At 45.2% G+C, this 25879-nt stretch overlaps 1 protein-coding gene and 1 pseudogene across 2 annotated transcripts; one reads left to right on the plus strand and one right to left on the minus strand.

The window, feature by feature from the left end:
* Positions 1-311: 311 nt before the first annotated feature.
* On the minus strand, positions 312-9787 carry LOC143280462 (sugar phosphate exchanger 3 pseudogene; annotated as a pseudogene). Its single transcript, XR_013055017.1, has 2 exons — positions 9687-9787; positions 312-2498 (listed from the first exon to the last, which is right to left on the minus strand). The product of XR_013055017.1 is annotated as a sugar phosphate exchanger 3 pseudogene (transcript).
* Positions 9788-13555: 3768 nt separating this feature from the next.
* Positions 13556-22823, plus strand: LOC143280463 (uncharacterized). The gene is made up of 3 exons (XM_076585116.1): positions 13556-13576; positions 14846-15172; positions 20991-22823. Exons 2-3 carry the CDS (start codon positions 14894-14896, stop codon positions 21684-21686), a joined length of 975 nt encoding a protein of 324 aa, XP_076441231.1. The 5' UTR covers positions 13556-13576; positions 14846-14893; the 3' UTR covers positions 21687-22823.
* The last annotated feature ends 3056 nt before the right edge of the window (positions 22824-25879 follow it).

Consider the following 25879-nt stretch of genomic DNA (forward strand, 5'->3'; position numbering starts at 1 on the left):
TTGAATCATTTTTATGTTTTTGTGCGTTGAATTTTTATTTTTTCTTCTTCCCTTTGTTTGTTATTGCGTGTGTGTTTAATGTTAATTGAAAAGAGCTTTGAGACACCTGTAATCGAGGAAATCGCTCAAAAAGTTTCCATTATTATTATTATTATTATCATAACCCTCTTACACACCAAATTTACAGCTTTGGTAAGATAAAGCAAGCAAACAAACAGAAACAAACAAAAATGCAAACACTGGTTTCTTTTTTTTTTTTTTGTTTCTTTTTTTTTTGCAAGCCATAATTATAAGGCCTACTATGCCTTCCGTGATGTACTTAAATGTACTGACAACACAGTCTCTGTCCTCAAAGTTTATTCAGAGCAGGCCATGGCCCATTCTGACGGGGAAATAGTAAATAAGAATTACATTGATTGAAAAAAAACACCCAATTTATTTCCTGCTTTTGTATTGTCAGAAATAAGAGATGTGTTTGACTACAAGAGCGCGTTTTTGTGTGTCAGCCACACTAACTCATTCTATAGTTTTCCTACGATTTCCCACAACTTCCTTTACTTCAGACACAAGGACAGGCAGAATAGCCGCAATACTGAGGCAAATCGATGCCATCAGAAAGTAGAAAACCCCGTCCCATCCGAAAGCGGCATTGAGATAGGGAACCACAAACTGGCCCAGAGCGGCGCCCACAGTGCCAGACGCTTCCAGAATGCCGGTCACGGTGGACATGGACTTGGCGCTGGTCTGTAGGGCCTCTTGCTGGCTGAGGTCCGCGGACACTGCCGCGGACAGGAAGTTGCCTATGCCGTTGAGAAGACCTCCTTGACAGAAAAGCAGGACAGCGTTGACGGTCATGTCCTGACCTACCCGGAGCACCCCGTACACGTACATCATAGGAAGGCTCGCGACCATCATGGGAGTCATGATCATTGCAGATTTATTCAGTCGACTCATCAGGAAGGCGTTTACGGTAGCTCCTGTAATTCCACCCACGTCGTACCACAAGGACAGCCTGTCTGCTGTGCTCTCTTTCCAGCCATAGGAGGAAGCCAGATAAAAGGGTAGCCAAAAGAAGAAGACGTAGATCACGAGCTTTAAGAAGAAGAAGCACAGAGAATAAGAAATCACGCCGGGCAAGAGAAGCGCTCCTAAGAAGCTGATCGCTTTGGGTGTTGGGCTCATGTCTTTGCTGTGTTGTTCTGCTGGTGTTTGTTGTGGTTTCTCTTTCGGTCTCAGATCGTTTTTGAAACTGAAGTCGGGTTCAGAGTCCTCGGAGGTTTCGATTGTGAACAGCTCGTCCTCATGACTGACATCACTGCCATCTTTCTGACAGCGTTCGTATTTTAGTACCAGCTTTTCATCCTTGGGTGGTTTTACAGTCAGAAGTGAATCGTTCTGATGCTTTCCACCAGGAAAATGCTTTTCGCTGCGGTGTCTTTTAAGGCCATTGTCACCTCCATCATCGGAGTGTCTTTGTTCAGTTTGAACATCCACATCTGTTCCAGTGGTAACATAATCTACAGCAGGTTGTGCATTTTGTGGAGTGAATGAAAATGTTGTCTCCTTTGAAAGATGAGGTATGTTGTCTTGATATCCAACAGCTGGGTTGAATCCTTTCAACTTACTACTGCTAAGCATGTGCTCACTGGAACATGTTCTTTCAATGCAGTTGCGATCAGACCTGTACGATGTATGTGATATACCTGTTTGGTATGAAAGTGCTCTTTTTCCAAGCAGTTTTTGTCTTTCACCATTTGGAAGTAATTCATCGTCATCGTCATCAGCATCATCATCATCATCATCATCAGCTGACATTGTCCAGCCGACTTCATGAGGGGAGGTGACGAGGCCAAAAAAGACGAGGACACCCCCAGCTAGCAACATACTGGATGTCAGAACAAAAGCATACTCGTAGCCGTTCACCACCACCGAGGACACGATTAGCGCTCCCAAAATGCTGCCCACAGAAGGCGAGGAACTCCACAGACCCAACAGGTACCCCCTGCTCCGCTTGTTGAACCAGGTGGCCATGACAGGCACCAGACAGGGCCAGCCTGTGGACTGAAACAGGGCGCTGAGGACCTCCAACACGATGTAGGCAGCTTGGGAATAACTGTGCGTCCACTCCAACACAGGGCCAAAGACGAACATGACGACAGCGGACAGAACCATCCCGGCTGTGAGGAAGAGGCGGTGATCCAAGCGGTCCGCCAACATGCCGCTGACGACGTTGCCGACAGCGTAGACAAAGAGGAATACAGCATTGAGGAGCCCCATGAAGGCCTCGGCGCTCTGTTTGTCCTGGAACAGGCTCTGGTGCCTGGACGCAGCGTTCCCCAGAACGCGGTGTTGTGGTGCAGGAGTCCACTCACTGATGAGGCTGCTCTGCACGTAGCTTGGTGTTTTCCGGACGATGTGATACAGGGCGTAGCTGATGAACGTCAGGAAAAACACAGTTGGGTGGAAGATCGTCCAGTGTCCCATGGTCAGCTTGCTCCCTGGACAGAACAATGGGTGTTGGGAGGGGTGCAGAAGGGGGGTGGGGTGGGGGGAGAAGTCGGGTTGGGGGGGGGGCTTGTTAATAATGTTTGACCATCCTGTAAATCTTTATTTCTACCATATCAAATAACCACCTCTGTCCCTATATCTACTCCTACCCCGGACATCCGTGTGTGTAAGGTCCTCGTTCTTGATCTCACTGTCTTCAGTTTCATGTAAGTATGTGCATTGTTGTTTTGTATGTACGAGATAAAATAATTAAGTGTTGTGTTCGTCTTCTTCTTCTTCTTCTTCTTCTTCTGCGTTCACTCGTATGCACACGAGTGGGCTTTTACGTGTATGACCGTTTTTACCCCGCCATGTAGGCAGCCATACTCCGTTTTCGGGGGTGTGCATGCTGGGTATGTTCTTGTTTCCATAACCCACCGAACGCTGACATGGATTACAGGATCTTTAACGTGCGTATTTGATCTTCTGCTTGCATATACACACGAAGGGGGTTCAGGCACTAGCAGGTCTGCACATATGTTGACCTGGGAGATCGGAAAAATCTCCACCCTTTACCCACCAGGCGCCGTCACCGTGATTCGAACCCGGGACCCTCAGATTGACAGTCCAACGCTTTAACCACTCGGCTATTGCGCCGTTCAGTCTTATTCATTTTTACACGTTTTGAACAGTTCAGAAAACCTGTGCAATCTCTGCCATACATTTTAAGGGAAATTCGTGAGAATCCCAACATTTTCAGTCATTTCATGTACACACTGACTGGCAGTCATACATGTATTTGGGTCATTCTTGGTTTCGAAAATTAATTGTCCATTAACTTCATGGAACTTGTATATGAATACGTAGCAGAAGCCTTCCAAACCGTGATAGGAAGGACCTTTGCATCACTAGCCATACTCGTAGCACCAGTCTTGATGGAACTCGAAGCAAAGCCTATCCCGGCAAACGTCACCCACCCATCTTGGAAGAGGCAGGTGTTTCCAACAGTCGTCACCAGTGTTCCCAGAGTGGAGAAGAGAGGAACACAGTTAGACACCCAAAGGAAGGCCCTGGCCATGGAGTACATCTGCAACCAGTACCCCCAGGAAGACTGGACCCATGTCTTTACAGATGGCTCCACCACAGAAGCAACGAGGAGATGAAGAAATTGCAACCCCAACAGGAAAATACTCCAACTTCCGAGCTGAGCGAGAAGCCGTCTGTGAGGCAGCCACAACAGTCTCGCTGAACTCCACAAGAACAACAGGGCAGGTGGTGGTGTTCTCAGACGCTCTCTCCGTGCTCCAAGCCGTGAAGAACTCCCGCTGCAAAGAACAGAACCATCTCACTTCAGCCCTTGTTGCCCTGAGTGCCAGAGTGGAGAAAGTGGTGATACAATGGGTACCAGCACACTGTAGCATCAGAGGCAACGAGAAAGCGGACATTCTGGCAAAAGACGGTGCACAGAAGGAGCAGGCCAACAAACTGGTGTCATACGATGAAATCAATACAATCATCAAGGCACAGCAAGGAATAAATATAACCCAGAAGACAGATACCATTTGCTGGAACGACGGGAACAGGTCAAGATCTTCAGCCTGAGGACTGGACACAACCGCCTGCTCCACCACATGCACACAAAATTTGGCATTGGACAGAGTGGAGAGTACCCTTGTGGTGAGGGACCAATGGCAACCGACCACATCCTTCAAGACTGTAGGACGCATGCAGCATCCAGGAGGAAGTAGTGGCCAACACCGACAGCAGTGGAAGCCAAACTGTACGGCACTCTGGCGGAGCTGCGACGGACGGCAGCCTTCATCGAGGACAACGCGCTGCTCATCTAATGGGAGGCGAACGAGGAAGAAGAAGAAGAAGAATCAACATAGCACTGACCGAAACAGCTAGCAAACACTGACCAGTCAATAGATCGTGGGACACAGCTGGCATCTTTGGTGCATGCAACAAACGAAGAGAGTTGAGAACAACTAGACAGAAGGAGCAATTCAGTAAAAGACAGTCAAGCAGAAAATGGAGAAGCATGAAAAAGGCAAGGAAAGACCCTGTTTGAAGAGCAATGCCGAGATATTGAAGAAAATTCAAGAGGAAGAACATTTAAGGAAGCATACCAGCTGTTGAAAGACCTGACCAGCACAAAACTTGGTCAAACTACCACCACATAGGACACAGACGAGAACTGCCCTTCAGACGACCAGGATATTCTGAGGTAGAAAGACAACTGCTCAGATCTGTCAAGCAACAGATCCAATGGAGGAAGTACTGGAGGTCCCTCCTTGCGACAAATTCTGATAACTACCCCCTCCTTCATGAAAAAACGTACAAGCAGCCTTGAAATCAATGAAGAAGAGAAAGGAGTGGACAGCATCCCAGCAGAACTGGTCCAGTGAGAAGGAAAAGCCATGAAAAGCCATGGTAAGCCATGACATGCAACAAGATCTGGCAATTTTTTTCGAAACGAGCGAAACGGAACAGAAATCGTGCTCTACCTTTCATGCTAGACTTACGGCCGCTCCCTCTCTACCTTTATTTCTTTGAAGCAATCGATGGTGTGATGGCCTTGTACCCGTTCTTTTTTGGTATTCTTTGACTTTTCTGAGGATTTCAGATTGTCCAAGATGTAGGCTGCTCGTTGTTGTTGCGTTACCAGCAAGTCTGTCAGCTCGCTCATTTTCCTTAACACCTGCATGTCCCGGGCAGTATGACCATGTAAGTTTTTTTTTAATCTGAAAGTTGCGCATTGCCTCATGCCACTCTGGGATTTCCATTCTGCTTTCAATTTTCTGTTATGAGGTTCATGGAGTCTGTTAGAATCATGGCATGTTGGTTTCTGGGCATATGGATAGATGATAGCCGCTGGAGGGCATGTGTCACAGCTTCAACTTCCATCATTAGGCTGGAGGTTGTGACTTTGTAGTATAAAATGAAGTGTTGATTATCTAAGATGAATTTATAATCTTGATGTAAGTCATATGAACTGATCAGATTTTAACGAGCTTCTCGCTGAAAATTACAAACTGTTAAATCAGCTTAATGTAGGCAAACACAAATGGAATAGATTCAAAGATGGAATCGCGACAATTCTGTCAGTATATAATACTTTTAGTTTACTGATCTGACAAAGGAGATATTTAATAAAATACGGTGTGTCAGAAACACAGTTTTCAACTTAGCCAAAGCCCTCAAGCAATGCTGGTTGTGCAGTGATTGTTGTTATGTGTCGACAATGAAATCTATTCTCATCCAAACGCCATGTTAGTGTGGTTTTAGTTTCCAACAGCAGTCACGCAAACGGTAAAGAATCGTAAACTGTAGCATTATGTGTGACGAAAAGACAAAATGACGTAAGCTTAGCGTCAGTTGAAATCTTTAGACTGATGAACGATTGAACGAAAACCAGTTATGCTTCTAACTGATTCAAGTGTGTGTGCAATACAAAAATTATGGTATTGCAGTGAAGGATACAGAGACTTGATTTGATAAATGTTTAGGAGCAGTTGTTTAAAAGGGGCTTTGCATTTACATTTCGAATGGCGTCACGCATTCTGTGCAGGTCGTTCAAGAACGGCAGGTTACTTGGGGAAAAAGGCGTCTCCTATACAGTTCATGCGTGAAGCAGTCAATGAAGCCAGCTGAGCGCTTGGCTACACAAGTATGAATGTGTGTGTGTGCGTGCGTGTGCATGCGCGCGTGCGTGCACGTGTATGTATGCCCTGTCGAACAAAGCTTACGTCGAGAAAAATTGGACACTGCATACCAGACAGTAACGAAAAGCTCCACGCCCTTCTCATTATGCTGCCTCCTGCACATCCTGAACATCTCCTGGGCAGGACGAAGTCTCCAACAAGAGCACTGTCCTTGAGAGAGCTGGGATTGCCCCCCCCCCCCCCCACCCCCACACCGCCTCCCCCTCCCTGTATATACACACCCTCCTGAAGCAAGAACGCATGCGCTGGCTCGTCGGATACGTCGAGCGATTGGACGGCGGCCGACTACCGAGAGAGAAACCAACCACCTGTACGGAGAGCTGGCTCAGAGAAAGCACTCGGCGGGCAGACCTCAACCATGGTACAAAGATGTCTGTGTTAGAGACCTGAAGACCCCCGAGGCACTCACCTAGGTACGTGGGTAAGCAGTAGCCTCCGAACGATCATTCTGGATGCACACAGAAAGGCAGAAAGGCCTCTCTTTCAAAGTTCGAGTTCCAAGAGACACTTACCCAACAGTTAATGCGAAACAGCAATGAAGAAAGGCACCGATAAGAGTATGACAAAAAAACAGACCAGCATCAGGTTTCGTCTGCGCAAAGTGTGGGAGAGACTTGATCCGTTCCAGGATAGGACGGGCGAAATAGACCGGTTTTGTTTATTTACCCTGCCATGTAGGCAGCCATACTCCGTAATCCATGTCAGCGTACGGTGGATTATGGAAACAAGAACATACCCAGCATGCACACCCCCGAAAACGGAGTATGGCTGCCTACATGGCGGGGTAAAAACGGTCATACACGTAAAAACGTCATACACATACTTATGTACATACGAGTGAACGTGGGAGTTGCAACTCACGAACGCAGAGGGAGTTCCAGGATAGGCCTGTCAAGCCACAATCGGCGCTGTGCCAGAAATATTATCCAGACCACAACCCCAATGTCTCCCAAGACTGATGGATCCTGCCAACCGTATGTATGTATGTATGTATGTCCGTGGTAAATTTTCTGTGGAAATACATTATCTGTCAACACCGAATTTGGCTTGAAATGAAGGGGAAAAAGTTTTCTTTCCACACATACCAGTCATAATGACAGTTGTCAATCCATTAGAACACAGGCTCATCTTTAATAAAAAAAAAATTTAAAAGATTAAAAATTTTTTTTTTTTTTTAAAGCGTAAACCTGTTTATTTCTCAAAATGATTGCGAAAATTTGCCTTGAACTGGAACTGACACTGGTGAACAGATTTTCAAACGTGTATGCTCAGTTCGACTGTCACACTCAGTCATGCAAAATACAAAAGAAAAAAAAAAGGAAAAGAAAAAAAAAAGATCTGTTGACTATGGTGGTCGCATGATGCAGTGTGTGATGAGGCCTAAGCACAAATAATTCTCGTATCACAACTGAATGACCTCCTTCGCCTCCTTTTTCGATGTGTGCTTGAAAATGAATATTGACAAAAAGACATTTTCCGAAAAAAAAAAGACCTTCCTTCACACTGAATCTAAAACACAATAGCCTTTCTGTGCGTTGAGTCCTATTTTAGAATCAAATGTTTCAGATGAGTGAGATTTCTTGGGTTTTTTTTTGTTTTTTTGGGGGGGGGTTCATGTTTTTTTCAATATTTTTTATATTCAGACAAAGGTTTACAGGTACAAAATTTATATATTCTGAGCATTAGAAAGTATAGGGTAAGCATATGATTAAGTTGTAAGTACTGACGTCCACAACAGTAAATCGGTGCATATTTAATGGCATAATTCTAAGGTAGCATTGTATAGCTTAATCTTGTACTAAACTTTTTTTTCTTTCTTTTTTATCATTATTATTATTTTATTTATTTGCTGCCCCTTCATCTGCACCGTTTCAGTGGCATTACTCCCATGCCGCTCATTCCGAGTCCCCCAAACACAGCCACACCCGGGTTCGTCTGTCACAGTCCCAGCGTCGGCAGTCCGCAGGGAACTATCGATGTTAGGTCGCCAGGAGGCCACGCACTAGAGGAGACCCTGTACTGCTGCTGAGTCACTTCGGTGGTGTTCAGTGGTGCCTTTTCTGATTTAACGTATTTAGGACACCACCGACTAAGCCCCCTACTAACGACAATAATGGCTTAGTCGAAGAGCCAGACTGAGTGAGCGTCCCTCCAAGAGTGGAGACCGCCATCGCATCCCTCCAACAACAGCCCCCCATGAATTTGCCGACACTGAAGACATTAACAGGACTCACCCCAAGCACGAAAGTGGAGGGGTCTCGAAACTGAAGTCACCATGAGAGCAGGGCATAAAAGGCCACAGACTTTGGGACTGTTTTGTATATATTGATGATGAAGGAGAAGGAGGTTGACGATGACTATGACGATGTTGCTATGGAGGTCCATTTTGGTTTGGGACTACATGACAAGGCTGTACTCTACGCTTCCTGTCATAATGATATCCCGGCGTCAACCAGGCTCGAGAGATACAGACACTTGCAGTGTTGATCAGGTAATTAGAACAACGCGCCCAAAGACGCATCCGTGAAGTGGATGATACTCGACTGTGTGGTCCCAGTCTCCCCATTTAAGCCCATAGCACACTTAACTCTGGGTAGGAGCCGGCCGCGAGCCGGAAAAACCCACCTCCACTGGGATTCGAACCCGCGTCCTCCCAGCCGTCAGTCCGCAACGCTAACCACACCGGCTGGTATACTAAACATTTATGAAGTGCCCATTTTTCCACAAACTTGTAAAAGTTCCACAGTTATCTTAAGGGCAGAGTGAGATTTCTCGGTAAAAGAATATCTATCTATCTATCTATCTATCTATATACCAAAGTATATTCAGATTGATGTTCTATTTACTTGCCAGAATTTTGCTGCTCCTGGTTGATATATGCATTAGTGTAATTTCTGTACAAATCATAGTTTCTGTTTGAACCGAAAATGGTAAAACACCTGATATTAATCGGTGTGTCAGTAAGTCAGATAAAGTGCTAGTTTTTTTGACAAAGAAATAAAAAATGTAACATTAACGCAACCTGACTGAAGATACACCTATGCTTATTTGTAATTTTTTGTGCTCTCACAAAAGCGCATTGTTGTTACAATTAGAATGTGTGGAAAGGGCTGATTTTTTTTCTTCTTATCCTTAAACCAAATTAAAAATTTTTGGACTCGACAGCCTAAGTATTTCCATAGAAAATGAACTTGTTAAAGTTTACCATGGATGCACGCACCTACATACACAGAGATGGGCAATGGGCAAAAAAAAAACCCCCAAAAAACAAAAACAACAACAACAACAACAAACATGTCCACATACACATAGTCAACCGAAACACAGCGTTTTATATTAAATAGACTCCCCCCAAAAGTTTTTGTTTTCTCTCTCACTTTACAACTGTTGATAATCTGGCCTGTTGATGGGTTTAAAGAAGAAGAAGAAGAAGCAGAGGGAAAGAAAAAAACAACAAAAAACACTGTAGTTTACCTTGCCTGCGTAAGGTTTCAATCCTGTCTTGGGCGAGCCCTTCCACTAAAAAAACCCAGAATGGCACAGGCAGTGTGGACTAGCAGACCAGGCTCACCGAGTTGATCTGAAAACGAGCACAATGACTCTGGAAAACAGCTTGCACAATAAACAAAAACTGGCCCGCTTTGGTGGGATGACCTGACCTCCGGTTTATGCCGATGAGATAAGGCACGATTAGGGGAACATAAAGAACAGAAAGAAAAAAACCCCAACAATATGACAATGTATACAGCAGGTAACTCATGCCCAGCCGAGTGATTCACAGCTGGTATTAACATTCTCATTGTATGTATGAAACCATTAGAGTGTCATTTGTTTCCTGAAATACCGGTAGAGAGTTAAGTTGCTCAAGGAGGCGTCACTGTGTTCGGACAAGTCCATATACGCTACACCACATCTGCTAAGCAGATACCTGACCTGTAGCGTAACGCAATCAGGCCTTGATGGAAAATAAAAAGAGAAAAAAGTAAAATAAAATACAAAAGTGAATAAATACACAAATAGATTGATGAACTGATAAGACAGTAACTAAAAACAAAAGAGAATTGGACTAAAATAAATGAATGAATACATAAACAAATAAAAAATGAATAAATAAATAAACCAATGAACAAATAACAAAATAAAAATAAACAACTATGATGATAAAATTGATATATTGTATATAATATAAAAAACGTGTAACATCTGCGCGCGCGCACACACGCGCACACACACACGCGCGCGCGCGCGCGCGCACACACACACACAAAGAAACAAGCGTATTGCCAGTATTGTATTAGTGTATTGCATTGTACTACAGTCATAGCAAACTTTCTCTTCGCTCTGCACACTGGAGCATAACATTATTTTGTACGACGCACGCGCATTGTGTACAATCACACTACACCAGAACAAAACATGGACACGGTTATGAGCATCTCGGTCGCAACACAGTAAAATTAATTATCTTTCAGTCACACAATGTTGAGCGGCGCACGTGTTTACTCACACGCAGGTGCACGCACACACACGCACACACACACACACACACATGCAGGCATGCACCCGCAGTCGCATATATACCCAATACTTGTTCGTTCACTTTTTTGCGGTTCATTTGTCGAAACGTAGTTACGTATGCACGAGCGCGCACGCACACAGAGATATATACCACCCACTGCTGTCAATAATGCTATGGGCTCGTTGCCGTGGTCCTACTCCACTCGCACTGACGGCAATATTGCCAATGCGTTTGGTATCTTACCGTTGTTTGTCGAGAGGTGAGCGACTGACAATTGTTAGAGGATCAGTTCATTAGTGTCACAAAGGATTCCCTGTGTGTACGTGTGTGTGTGTGTGTGTGTGTGTGTGTGTAGTTCGGTGTGTAAGTGTGGGTTCGAGATTAATTTTTTTTTTTTTTACCATAGCACGAGGATTGTAGTAAAGACTTGAACAAGATCCTTGCACATGATCATTTTGTCCAAGCCAACAGCACCACCATCACCACCACCACCACCGCCGCCCACCCACACACATCAAATAGAAGTGAGAAGGTTGCGTAGAAAAAGAGATGTGAATTAATATCATTTCTAAGATTGACGCAGCTCCAGTAGTCACTGTTCCATATTATTGTCAGCCATTGATTTCGCCACACACACAACGTTTTGTTATTTCGATTTCGTGTTTTCTCCATACCAGAGGGGAGAGAAAGAAATGTTGATGATCAGAATGTAACATTTTCCAAACGCCTTGTCTTTGGAAATCGTGTCCTGCCTTTGTGTTGCTACAGTTGTCTTTCGAGGCCTGACGATTGCGTTTTGGCTTTTACGAAGATCAGGTCTATGCTCCTTTTAGAAATTATTGATTAATTGATTTAAAATTTTTTTTTTATAGATTAAAAAAAATATATATTTATTGTATTTCACATAAGATGGATCCTTGCAATGCATGGACCTGAAATTCAACATCGGAATCAAAATATAGCAATGCATCGACCTGAAATTCAACATCGGAATCAAAATATAGCAATCAACGAAATTAAGGCCATGTAGAATAGAAATAGAAATATAATAATTATACCAAGATTTGAACCGAATCTTTCCCGAAGGTTGTTGGGAATAACAGAATGATTCCACGTTCCACATAACTGATGTTGTGTAGCTTGTATGGATCAGTCTCCACGCTTTTTCACCTGTTTGAATATGAAACCTAGATTAAGCGGAGGTGGTGTTCAGTGTGATCTTTGTTTTTTCTTCTTCTTAGCCTGTAGTTACTGTAGCATTTATATTTCGTTGTTGTTTTCAACGCTTTTAGTGGAGAACTAACGGCAAACTCGCGTTAACCGAATGACGCGAGCTGTGAAGTAATGAATGACCGAAGCCCAGACGAGTGAGACATGAACTGATCGTTCAGCCCAGATAGCTAGCACGCACACTCAAACCATGATTCTGAGGTGGCGCTCTCTCGTGGGGGGTAGAATTGACTGTGTGGTCGACGCCAGAAGCTGATTATTCTGAGGTGGCGCTCTCTCGTGGGGGTAGAATTGACTGTGTGGTCGACGCCAGAAGCTGATTATTCTGAGGTGGCGCTCTCTCGTGGGGGTAGAATTGACGGTGTGGTCGACGCCAGAAGCTGATTATTATTAACCCGGACCACCTGAACACCACCGCTTTCACACCTCACCGCGCTACTCCTTATATCATCACACCACCAAGAGCGCTTAGAGTTGACTTCATCAAGATTCTGCGCCATATAAATACCATTATTATTATTATTATTATTATTATTATTACCACACCACACGAATAAAACAATCCCCCCGCACCCCCCAAAAAAGGAAAGAAATATTAAAATAGAATAAAAATAAAATGAAACAAATAATCAAAAACTAAATAAAACAAATAAATAAATTGATAAGAGATAACAGCAGCAACCACAAATAAACCTCACAACATAATTATTGACACAAAAGACCAGCATACCATTAAAACAGCTTCTTTTTTCGGAAGGGAGAAGTCTGGATCCCGTTAATTAAAGCGATGCCACTGAAGGAGAAAAAGAAGAACCCCCCTCCCCCTCCCCAGCCCCCTCCCCCCCCCCTTCCCTCTCTAAATTCCCCTCCCCCAGTCTTCCATCTTTCCTTTACCTAACACCAAATGTCGTTTCCCCCCACACCACTCAATGCCCAATTGCCCCTTCATCAAACACGTCAGTAACCCCCCCCATTCCCCCCCCCCTCCAATTTCTCCCCTCACACCCCACATCCCTTTTTTTCCTCGGAAGGAAGAAGATTGGGCCCCTCCTTCCTATGATGCCCCGAGCCCTAGACACAGTGGATGATATGAAATCACTGCCCCTATGGCCTATAAAAGGAGTTTTAACCTTAACCCCCTTTTCCCCCTGGCATAACAAGAGGACTTGCGAAACTAGCAATAGTATATCATAGGGAGTCAGGTCAACCGACACGGTCTTCGTCACCTTGTTTAGTGCTGGTTAGTAGCTGACCTTTTTCGAATCCGACCGGGGCTTCCACGGCATAAATAAAATCCTCACTTGCTTCGGACCGTAAAAAGGGATTACTCCAAGAACATAAATCTCGACCCACCCCTAAAACTTGGGAGGTCCCGTATAAAACTAGAAACCGGCCGTAGTAGAGCCCGTGTTATACTATATATATATAGAGAGAGAGGGGGGGGAGGGGAGGGGAGAGGAGAGGAGAGATCCGGTCCTTTTTCTTTTAAAAGTCAAAACAACGCGGAGTTGGTTTGGTTTTTGGTCGTCGCGTTTGGAGAGAGACTTTGAGAGAAGGAAAAGGGCGAGTACGGCGTTTCGAGTGTTGTTTTGTGTTGCTCATTCAGTTCACACAGGTACGTGTTGTGTCGTTAGTAATTATTTTAACGACCTGAACAGAGGCTAAACCGCTTCGATCACGATTAGTTCTAATGTATGCAATACCTGGATCCCATCGCACGTGGAATATTAACGATCTAGAACGTCTTTTTACGCCAATAAACCCCAGAAACATACAATCTTGTGGATATTACACCCCTCCTCAAAATGTGTTGCTAATGGAGTGTTTTTCTCATTTGGTTGAGTTCTTCGACAGTTCTTGGACTGGGATAAATGTCCTTGAACTGTTTAGTATGTAAATGTGCCCCAAGTGTTTTTCTCATTTGGTTGAGTTCTTCGACAGTTCTTGGACTGGGATAAATGTCCTCGAACTGTTTAGTATGTAAATGTGCCCCAAATTAAAACACAAAGAAATCAACAGAAATTTTGAAAGCGTGTACTTGGATGCATAGTTCTAAACAATAACAAGACCAAATGTTATGTGAAGTAAAACATGCAGAGTGAAATATGCGCTGCGTCCCGCCGATCTTTGTCTGTCTCCGGAGCTGGCCATTGGAATGAACTTCCTCTTTCTCTTCATCAGGTCTCCGAACGTCAGCTGTTTCAAGTCTGGTCTTAAAATTAAACCCCACCTCTTCCCAAAATAGCCTCCCTTCCCTGCCTCTTCCCTGTCTTCAGTTTCTCCAGTTTTAGAGTTATGCATGCGTGTGAATGACTGGTGCGAAAGCGCTTTGATTTGTCTCTGCACAAGATTCAGCGCTATAATAATAATAATAATAATAATAATTATTATTATTATTATTAGATAAGGGAATAGCTAATGCCAGTTTTGAATAAAAGCTAATTTCTGTTTGCATATTTCTGCTGGAATTGCTGCTGCAGTGTGCACGTGTCAAATGATTGGTATATGGACAAGCTCGGCGCTTCCTTTTTTGAGGAAGTGTATGGGTTTGTTCCAGTGTAGCTGTTATTTGCCTGTGTGCTAGCTGAATCGGTTTAGCGTAAGCAGCACTGACTTGAAGTTGCGTATCTTGTGAATGGAGAGAGTTAACCGTTGTTTACTATTTGTTAATCACTTGTTCTCCTGGTCTGATTGTTTATTCATTCTTGATTACTTTCAAAGCACAGTCGTGCTTGTTTGTCTGTGGAGACATTGCTGATGGTTTTGCCTCCTCCTCATCTCTATCCCTCCTCCTCCTGCTGCTGCCCCTCCTTCCCCCTCCTTCAGCACCCTACATCTGGTCACTGGATTATCCAACAGATAGGGTTGTTGTTTCTTTTTCCAGCTTTCACAATTGCCCCCAACAGCAAACAGCCGAAGCACAGATGACATCATGCAGTTGAACGGCGGGACGGGGCTAGGGACGGGGCTGGTGGGGACGGAGGGTCGAACGCACGAGATGACTTCCGGGGTGATCCCGCTACGTGACGCCAGCCTGCCCGGACACGTGAAGCTGCCGCGGCGCTACGAGAAGGCCGCCATGGGAAGCAAGGGCATCCCGGTGCGCGTGCGCAAGATCAGCCTGCAGCCCGGGGGGCGGGCCCTGGGGGACTCGCTGTCGGCCCGGCTGGACGACCTGCTGGCCGCCGTGCTGTGGGTCAGACAGGAACTGGTGAGGGGGGGTGGGGGGGGGGGTGAATGGGGGTGTTCGTTGAAGTGTGTGTGTGTGTGTGTGGTGTGTGTGTGTGTGTTTGGTAGGTGAACAGTTTACCCGTACATGCCATTTTTATTTTCTTCCCGTATCCCCGTAGAACCCCTTGACTGCAAAGGAAAAATAAAGTAGAAAGTGATGTTTCAAGTCATCTATATCCAGAATAATCAGCTAAAAACTGAGTAAATGGCCCGGAGTTCGTCTCTCTCTCTCTCTCTCTCTCACACACACACACACACACACACACACACACACATACACACAGAGACAGACACACGCACACACACGCACACACACACACACACATTTTCACTCGCTCACTTACCCCTCCGTCAATAATACCGATTTTTTTTTTTTAAGTTTGTATAAGCAGTCCGAAGTGACCAATTCTGCTTGCTAGGATTTATTCAAATTGCAAAGGGTGATAGCACCACAGCACTGACTCCAAAGTTAGGTCTTTTAAAAAAATTTTTGATTGATTTATTTTATTATTTTTTAAATTGTGATACAAGGGTTGTTGTTTTTTTAAATATGATAATACTTATAATAGTAGGAATAAGAAGAATAACAGTAACAAACTATAAAGAACAAGAAAAAAAAAAAGAAATATTGAAAGTGATACCAAATGTCACATTATGGCATGTATTCATGTTGACAAAGCTTTAAGGAGCACCAGAGTTTTTATATATATAAATAAAAATGTTATTATATAATTATGTTATGAATTACCTTTGGCAGCTCACTTCTTTTAATCAAAATGTACAAACGCGTCAAATTTGACTTCAAATAATTACCCTGTATTAATGTCCACCACCAACAATGAACCATGGAGGAACCGAACCAAGAGGCAAAAAAATATTTTTATTCACGGCATGGCAAGGAGGTAAATACAAATCGGGTGTATGGGGGGGTGGGGGGGGGGGGGGGGGGGGGGGGGGGGGGGGGGGGGGGGGGGGGGGGGGGGGGGGGGGGGGTTGTTGGGTAGAATACGAGGTGTTTTCCTTAGAGCTCCAATACCCACAACACAGATTAGGGGTTTCGGGAAGTGAATGACACTTGTCCAATCTTGTGTTTGCTCAGCTGCTCAAAAAGATCAGTGCAGGCTACGTGTCGTGTCGTGTCGTTCCTGTATTGCCGTGTTGTTTCACAGCTTTTTGGCTATTTTGTGTTCTGCTTGAACTTGTCGAGAAAACAGAAGAAGAAGAACACTAAAAAAACAAAACAAAAACAAACAAAAAAAACAAACCCATGGTACAAGTTGGTATCGGGCTGTCATATACAAAAACTGAAAGAAATTGTGCGCGCGTGTGTGTGTGAGCGTGTGTGTGTGCGTGTGTGTGTGTGTGTGTGTGTGTGTGTGTGTGTGTGCCTGGTTCCAGCATTCCATGTGTGTGTGTGTGTGTGTGTGTGTGCAAAAAAAGAAAAACGAAAAAAAGTACGCGAACCATAGGCAACAGAATTGGCAGGCTGCAAGTTTTCGTTTCAACAGATCCAAATTCACGATGACGACTTATCATTTTAAACGAATTATTTCAACAGACAAAGGTATCTTAAGAACATTCAAATAGACTTTCTTATCATTTTGAATGAGCCATATTTAAATTGACAAAGGAATCTTAAGAACATTCAAATCAACTTTCTATCGTTTCAAATGAATTATTTAGACTGACAGAGGAATCTTAAGAATATTCAAATCAGCTTTCTTGTCATTTTAAATGCCACATTTAGACTGACAGAGGAATCTTAAGAATATTCAAATCAGCTTTATCATTTTAAATGAGTCACATTTAAACTGACATAGGAATCTTAAGAACATTCAGATCAACTTTATCATTTTAAATGAGTCACATTTAAACTGAAAAAAGGACTCTTAAGGACATTCAAATCAGCTTTATCATTTTAAATCAGTCACATTTAAACTGACAGAGGAATCGTAAGAACATTCAAATCAGCTTTCTTATTACTTTTAATGAGTCACGTTTTAACTCTGAAAGGGATCTTACGGACAGTCAAATCAGCTTTCCTATCATACTAAATGAGTCATAGTTAACTCACTCAGTACGGCCAGTCCTCTCTTCTCTTCTGCACAGACCCCTCGGATGTCCAGTGGGTGTCTCAATGACCCAACCTTTAGCTTCCGTCGTCAGAATTGTAGTATTCTTTGTCAACATTCACGTCTTCAGTATAAGAGCCTTCCGCTTGCAATATTTTGATTGTGGTAATTGGGGTGAAACGCTGTTAACGTCGTCTCTTTCGCCGTTCGTATGGAGAGAGTTAAACTGACACGGTGGTGAGTGCGGGAAAGTGGCGGGTTGAGGCTTTGGTGGTGGTGGTGGTGGTGGAGTGGGGGTTGATCGTAAAGATGTTGTGTGTGTTTATTCATAGACATCAAGAGCGACACGGTTCTCCCCCCCCCCCCCCCCCCCCCAAATCGTGCCAGTGTGTCAAGCGGGTTTTTTTTTTTTAATAATGTACGCTTTTATCGGTATGCTTACATTTCTTGAAGTGGGGAAAACAATATCAAAAAGAAAGAAAGGGAAAAAAAAAAAGATTATAGGTTAGATCCCACCCCATCACCCCCCGCAAACAAAGAGATTAAAATAAACAATACTGCTGAGAAAAACACACACACACACACACACACACACACACACACACACACACACACAAACAACAAAAAAAACACGTGGCCTACACACCAAGATCACGTTTTTTTCCCCTGTTTTTTTTTCTTTTATTTCTTTTATTTTTTATTTTAACAGGGAAATGATAATGATCTGATGTCTTGTGTGTGTGCGTGTGTGTGCGTGCGTGTGTCCGTGCGCGCGTGTGTGTGTGTGTCTGTGTGTGCGTGTGTGTGTGTCTAATCATGGATAATGTGCCCGGCATGTTCTCCCCGCTCCCCCTTGAGCGTTGGTCTGGGTGTTAGTCTTTCAGGTGGACAGTAATTCGTGACCCCGTGTGCAGCAGAATGCACCTCGTGCGCACAAGTAGGAAAACAAACAAACAAACAAAACAAAACAAAAAAAAAACCACCACAAACCATCGGTCTGTTAAGAGTTGTCTCGAGGAAAATTCTGCAGATAAGAAATCACTTGTTAGGGAACCATACCAGGAGAGAGAGAGAGAGAGAATTAGGAAAAAAAACAAAAACAAAAAACAACAACAAAAAAACAAAATCAACAACCTGCAGATAAAATTCTGCAGATAAAAAAAATCACTTGTTAGGGAACCATACCAGGAGAGGAAGAGATAAAAAAAAAAATCTGCAGATAAAATTCTGCAGATAAAACAATCCCTTGTTAGGGAATCATACTAGGGGGGGGGGGGGGGGGGGGGGAGAGAAAAAAAAGAGAGGAAAAAAATATGCGTGTGGCGATGGATTATGAATGGAGCACTTTAAGAAATCCGTTGTGATTGAGGAGTATAATACGACACCACTAACGATACTCCACAAATACATACGTATTTTAGTAGTAGTATCCTTATTATCATTACTGTTATTATTACTATTATTATTATATTAAACCTGGCAGAAAGGGCTCAGCTTTGTGCAGACACTGGTGACTACCGGGGCTTATACGAAGCATTGAAGGCGGTGTACGGTCCCTCATACCAGGTCCAGAGTTCTTTGCGCAGCGCAGACGGCCAGGCGCTCTTCACAGACAAGACGTCGATCCTGAACAGGTGGTCGGAACATTTCCAGGCCCTCTTCAGCGCCAACCGCACGGTTCAAGACTCGGCAATTCTCCGCATCCCACAACAGCCAGTGAAATTACAACTGGACGAGCTACCAACCCTAGAAGAGACTGTCAAGGCCATTGAACAGCTGAAATGTGGCAAGGCAGCAGGGGTTGACGGAATTCCGCCGGAGGCGTGGAAGAATGGAGGCCCAGCACTACACCCCAAACTCCACAACCTCTTTGTCTGCTGCTGGGAGCAAGGCAAACTACCACAGGACCTCCGTGACGCAGTCATCATCACCCTGTATAAAAACAAGGGAGAAAAGTCGGACTGCTCCAACTACAGGGGGATAACTCTGCTCTCCATCGCAGGCAAGATCCTCGCCAGAGTCCTCCTAAATCGGCTGGTGCCTACTATCGCCGAAGAACATCTCCCAGAGAGTCAGTGTGGCTTTAGAGCCAACAGAGGCACCACTGACATGGTCTTCGTTCTCAGACAGCTACAAGAAAAATGTCGGGAACAGAACAAAGGACTGTATGCGACATTCGTCGATCTCACGAAAGCTTTCGACACCGTGAACAGAAAGGGTCTGTGGGAGATCATGAAACGTCTAGGATGCCCCCCAAAATTCCTCAGCATGGTCATCCAACTACATGAGGAACAGCGTGGACAGGTCAGACACAGCAACGACCTTTCGGAGCCCTTCCCAATTGGAAATGGAGTGAAACAAGGTTGTGTCCTCGCGCCGACCCTCTTCACGATCTTCTTCAGCATGATGCTCCAACAGGCCACTGAAGATCTTGGCGACGACGACGGTATCTTCATCAGATACCGCACTGATGGCAGCCTATTCAACCTGAGGCGGCTACAGGCCCACACCAAGACACTGGAGCAACTCATCAGAGAGCTTCTGTTTGCCGACGATGCTGCCCTCGTCGCCCATACAGAAGCGGCCCTGCAGCGTATAACGTCCTGCTTCGCAGAGGCTGCGCAGCTCTTCGGCCTAGAAGTCAGTCTGAAAAAGACGGAAGTTCTCCACCAGCCTGCCCCACGGGAAGAATTCCACGCTCCTCACATCAACATCGGTGAGACAGAGCTGAAGTCGGTCCACCAGTTCAGCTACCTAGGCTGCACCATCTCGTCTGACGCCAAGATCGACATGGAGATCGACAACAGACTTGCAAAGGCAAACAGCGCATTCGGCAGGCTGTACAAGAGAGTGTGGAACAACAAATACCTGAAGAAAGACACAAAGATCAGCGTGTACAGAGTACTGCCCACCCTGTTGTATGGCTCCGAAACCTGGGTCACCTACCGGCACCACATACGACTGCTTGATCGCTTTCACCAGCGCTGCCTTCGCACCATCCTCAGCATCCACTGGAGTGACTACATCACAAATGTCGAGGTCCTGGAGCAGGCTAAGACTATCAGCATCGAGGCAGTGCTGCTAAAGACCCAGCTACGTTGGGCAGGGCACGTGTCCAGGATGGAGGACCACCGCCTGCCCAAGATCGCGCTGTATGGCGAACTGTCCACTGGCCACCGTGACAGAGGAGCACCCAAGAAGAGATACAAAGACTCCTTGAAGAAAGCTCTCGGTGCCTGTCACATTGACCATCGCCGGTGGTCCGCAGTAGCCGCTGATCGAGAGACCTGGCGACACACCATCCACCAAGCTGTCTCCTCCTTCGAAAACAACCGCAGGGCCAGCCTTGAGGACAAACGCAGAAGGAGGAAGAACCACGACGCTGCAGCCGCGAACCCAGACAAGACTTTCCCTTGCAACCGCTGCGGCCGACTCTGCTTTTCCCGCATTGGCCTTGTCAGCCATGAGCGTGCCTGCATCAGACGTGGACAACGCCCTTCCTAGATCTTCGTCAGCGAAGCCAGACCATGATGATGATGATGATGATGATTATTATCATCATCATCATTATCATCATTATTATTATTATTTCTTTTTTTGGTGGAGTTGTGTATTCTCACTGTTCGGTCTTTTCCAATCCGAAGCGTCAGTATTCTTTGATATATTTATTTATTTATCTATCTATTTATTTATTTGTCTGTTTATTTATTTATTATTGTTTTTCAGATCATGCTCCGGCAGCACGACATCCTCCTCAAGCGGCAGTTCTTCGACATCCAGCACTCCATCCTGTCCCTGCGGCAGAAACCCAAACCCCCTCCTTCCTCACCCTCACCCTCCTCCTCCTCCACCACGGCAACACTGACACCCCCTTCATCCACCACCACGCTTCCACCACCGGATCACCATCCTCCCCCCACAGCCCCTTGCCCCACCATCCTCCTCAACGGCAGTCCTGTTGAAGACGACGACGACGGCGACGACGATGAGAAGGCGTCGACGGCGAGGAGGACTGCAAGGACTTCAACGATGTGCAACGGTGGAGAGGTGATTAGCAGCAGCAGAAACCTGCTGCACGTGCTGAACGTGTCCAGCGACAGGGAGCGGGATTTCCTTTCAGGACCCTTCGTGGTTCGTCCTTCCTCCAGCGTGACACTGCTGAGGGGGAACAGCGAGGACGAGGAGGAGGGCGAGCTGGGTGGTGGTGGTGGTGTGTACGGGATGATGAGGGTGGGGGTGGTGAGGGGGCAGGGCTGGGAGGAGGGGGAGGAGGACGGGGGTTACGGGGAGGAGGAGAGGGACGTGTTCTGCGAGGACCCCTCCTCCTCCTTCCTCTTCTTCCGGCCCCGCACCTCCTCCATGAGGACCTCCCGGGACATGGCGGCCCTGGCCAGACGGCGGGGCAGCAAGGAGCTCATCTGACCCTGAACCCGCCCCCTCACCCACCACCCACACCCCTCCTTCCGGATGTTTTCGCTTTCAAGGAGTGGAGTTCTTTTTTTCTTCTGGGTATCGTTTTTTCCCCCAATGTGACTGTTTTTCCAGCGACAAATAACTCCCATTTCGCGGCATTGGTTTCTGGTGTTGAGTTCGTTGTTTTGTTTTTTGTTGTTGTTTTTTCTTCTTCTTTTTCATATCGCTGAATTGAATGGTGGTATGGGTTCGGGCAGATTTTGTGGACGTTGTGCACACTGACTGTCCATGTGTGTGTGTGTGTGTGTGTGTGTGTGACTGATGCGCGAGCTCGCGCGCGCATGTACGCGTGGTTTGAACGAAGAGAGGGGCCTGGAGCCAGTTGCATTGTTCGGCCGAAGAGCCTAGTATGGTTGTAACCCGTCACTACCTGTGTGTAGTATGGAACTGACCAATGGCGTAGTTTGGTCAATGTAGGTATTTAGTCACGTGTAACTGTCAAAACGTTAGAACCAAACAATGCAACTGGCATCTGAACTCGAGCTTGTTTGAAATATGAACGTGCATGTTTATTTTCAGACTGTGAATGTCGATTGTTTAAAACAATACAGTGTTCATTTTGGTACACTGGACATAGACGCCTTTTTTTTTTTTCATACAAGAGTGTTTGTTGGTTGCTCGTATCATTAGTGGTTTGTTCTTCTCGCGAGCTCTTTTGGGTGAGGTCTGGAAGTATAAAAAAGAAAAAGAAAGCATGTTTCACGCTTATCAATTACCCTCGTTAATTTTGAACTAGTTTTGCCTTCCAGTGCGCACCACACAGCCTGCCCTCATGTTCGGCAAACCATGTCGAGGGCGCAATAGCCGAATGGTTAAGGCGTTGGACTTTCAATCTGAGGGTCTCGGGTTCGAATCTCAGTGACGGCGTCTGGTGGGTAAAGGGTGGCGATTTTTCCCATCTCCCAGGTCAACATATGTGCAGACCAGCTAGTGTCTGAACCCCCTAAGTGTGTATACGCACGCAGAAGATCAAATGCGCACGTTAAAGATCCTGTAATCTTTGTCAGCGTTCGGTGGGTTATGATAACAGGAACATACCCCGAAAAGAATGGCTGCCTACATGGCGGAGTAAATAGATAAAAACTGTCATACACGTAAAACGTTACATGTGTCTTTGTGTGTGTGTGTGTGTGTGTGTGTGTCTGAAATCAAAGTGAATGACACATGAAACGAATGATGAGCGGGCAATGGCAGCCGTCAATCAGTAGGTGGCCAAGCGCACAACTGCTTTAAGCGAGCGTTGGTTTTCATGCTGTGACTAGGCCTGTATTCCCCCATGTTGATGTCTAGTTTTCATACAGTGACTAGGTCTGTATTCCTCCATGTTGGTGTGACTAGTGTTGTATTCCCCCATGTTGATGTCTAGTTTTCATGCAGTGACTAGGGTTGTGTTCCCCCATGTTGATGTCTAGTTTTCATGCAGTGACTAGGGCTGTGTTCCTCCATGTTGATGTCTAGTTTTCATGTTGTGACAAGGTCTGTATTCCCCCCATGCTGATGTTTAGTTTTAATGCAGTGACTAGGGCTGTATTCCCCCATGTTGATGTCTAGTTTTCATGCAGTGACTAGGGCTGTGTTCCCCCATGTTGATGTCTAGTTTTAATGCAGTGGCTAGGGCTGTATTCCCCCATGTTGATGTGACTAGTGTTGTATTTCCCCATGTTGATGTCTAGTTTTCATGCTGTGACAAGTGTTGTATTCCCCCCATGTTGATGTGTAGTTTTTATGCAGTGACTAGGTCTGTATTCCTCCATGTTGATGTGACTAGTGTTGTATTCCTCCATGTTGATGTTCAGTTTTCATGGTGTGACTGGGGTTGTATTCCATGTTGATGTCCAGTTTTCATGGTGTGACTGGGGTTGTATTCCATGTTGATGTCCAGTTTTCATGGTGTGACTGGGGTTGTATTCCTCCATGTTGATGTCCAGTTTTCATGGTGTGACTGGGGTTGTATTCCTCCATGTTGATGTCCAGTTTTCATGGTGTGACTGGGGTTGTATTCCTCCATGTTGATGTCCAGTTTTCATGGTGTGACTGGGGCTGTATTCCTCCATGTTCATGTCCAGTTTTCATGGTGTGACTGGGGTTGTATTCCTCCATGTTGATGTCCAGTTTTCATGGTGTGACTGGGGTTGTATTCCTCCATGTTGATGTCCAGTTTTCATGGTGTGACTGGGGTTGTATTCCTCCATGTTGATGTCCAGTTTTCATGGTGTGACTGGGGTTGTATTCCTCCATGTTGATGTCCAGTTTTCATGGTGTGACTGGGGTTGTATTCCTCCATGTTGATGTCTAGTTTTCATGCAGTGACTAGGTCTGTATTCCTCCATGTTGATGTGACTAGTGTTGTATTCCCCCCATGTTGATGTCTAGTTTTCATACAGTGACTAGGTCTGTATTCCTCCATGTTGATGTGACTAGTGTTGTATTCCCCATGTTGATGTCTAGTTTTCATACTGTGACTAGTGTTGTATTCCCCCCATGTTGATGTGTAGTTTTTATGCAGTGACTAGGTCTGTATTCCTCCATGTTGATGTGATTAGTGTTGTATTCCTCCATGTTGATGTCCAGTTTTCATGGTGTGACTGGGGTTGTATTCCATGTTGATGTCCAGTTTTCATGGTGTGACTGGGGTTGTATTCCTCCATGTTGATGTCCAGTTTTCATGGTGTGACTGGGGTTGTATTCCTCCATGTTGATGTCCAGTTTTCATGGTGTGACTGGGGTTGTATTCCTCCATGTTGATGTCCAGTTTTCATGGTGTGACTGGGGTTGTATTCCTCCATGTTGACGTCCAGTTTTCATGGTGTGACTGGGGTTGTATTCCTCCATGTTGATGTCCAGTTTTCATGGTGTGACTGGGGCTGTATTCCTCCATGTTCATGTCCAGTTTTCATGGTGTGACTGGGGTTGTATTCCTCCATGTTGATGTCCAGTTTTCATGGTATGACTGGGTTTGTATTCCTCCATGTTGATGTCCAGTTTTCATGGTGTGACTGGGGTTGTATTCCATGTTGATGTCCAGTTTTCATGGTGTGACTGGGGTTGTATTCCTCCATGTTGATGTCCAGTTTTCATGGTGTGACTGGGGTTGTATTCCATGTTGATGTCCAGTTTTCATGGTGTGACTGGGGTTGTATTCCTCCATGTTGATGTCCAGTTTTCATGGTGTGACTGGGGTTGTATTCCTCCATGTTGATGTCCAGTTTTCATGGTGTGACTGGGGTTGTATTCCTCCATGTTGATGTCCAGTTTTCATGGTGTGACTGGGGTTGTATTCCATGTTGATGTCCAGTTTTCATGGTATGACTGGGGTTATATTCCATGTTGATGTCCAGTTTTCATGGTGTGACTGGGGTTGTATTCCATGTTGATGTCCAGTTTTCATGGTGTGACTGGGGTCGTATTCCTCCATGTTGATGTCCAGTTTTCATGGTGTGACTGGGGTTGTATTCCTCCATGTTGATGTTCAGTTTTCATGGTGTGACTGGGGTTGTATTCCTCCATGTTGATGTCCAGTTTTCATGGTGTGACTGGGGTTGTATTCCATGTTGATGTCCAGTTTACATGGTGTGACTGGGGTTGTATTCCATGTTGATGTCCAGTTTTCATAGTGTGACTGGGGTTGTATTCCTCCATGTTGATGTCCAGTTTTCATGGTGTGACTGGGGTTGTATTCCTCCGTTGTTGATGTCCAGTTTTCATGGTGTGACTGGGGTTGTATTCCATATTGATGTCCAGTTTTCATGGTGTGACTGGGGTTGTATTCCTCCATGTTGATGTCCAGTTTTCATGGTGTGACTGGGGCTGTATTCCTCCATGTTGATGTCTAGTTTTCATGGTGTGACGGGTTGTATTCCATGTTGATGTCCAGTTTTCACGGTGTGACTGGGGTTGTATTCCATGTTGATGTCCAGTTTTCTTGCTGTGACTGGGGTTGTATTCCTCCATATTGATGTCCAGTTTTCATGGTGTGACTGGGGTTGTATTCCATGTTGATGTGCACTTTTCATGCAGTGACCTATACCTGTGTTGCTCCATATTGATACCTGGTTTTCTTGCTGTGACAAGGCCTACATTTCCCCCATATTGATGTCCACTGTTCATGCATTGTCTAGATCCCTTAAGTAATGTCCAGCGTT

Source organism: Babylonia areolata, chromosome 3 (assembly GCF_041734735.1).
Source record: "Babylonia areolata isolate BAREFJ2019XMU chromosome 3, ASM4173473v1, whole genome shotgun sequence".
Classification (NCBI taxonomy): domain Eukaryota; kingdom Metazoa; phylum Mollusca; class Gastropoda; order Neogastropoda; family Buccinidae; genus Babylonia; species Babylonia areolata.

Excerpts from the sequence above, each read along its gene's own strand:
- LOC143280463 (XM_076585116.1), top strand. The coding sequence starts at position 14,894 with ATGCAGTTGAACGGCGGGACGGGGCTAGGGACGGGGCTGGTGGGGACG. Across the intron at positions 15,173-20,990 it reads TGTGGGTCAGACAGGAACTG|ATCATGCTCCGGCAGCACGA; the intron begins GTGAGGGGGGGT and ends ATTGTTTTTCAG.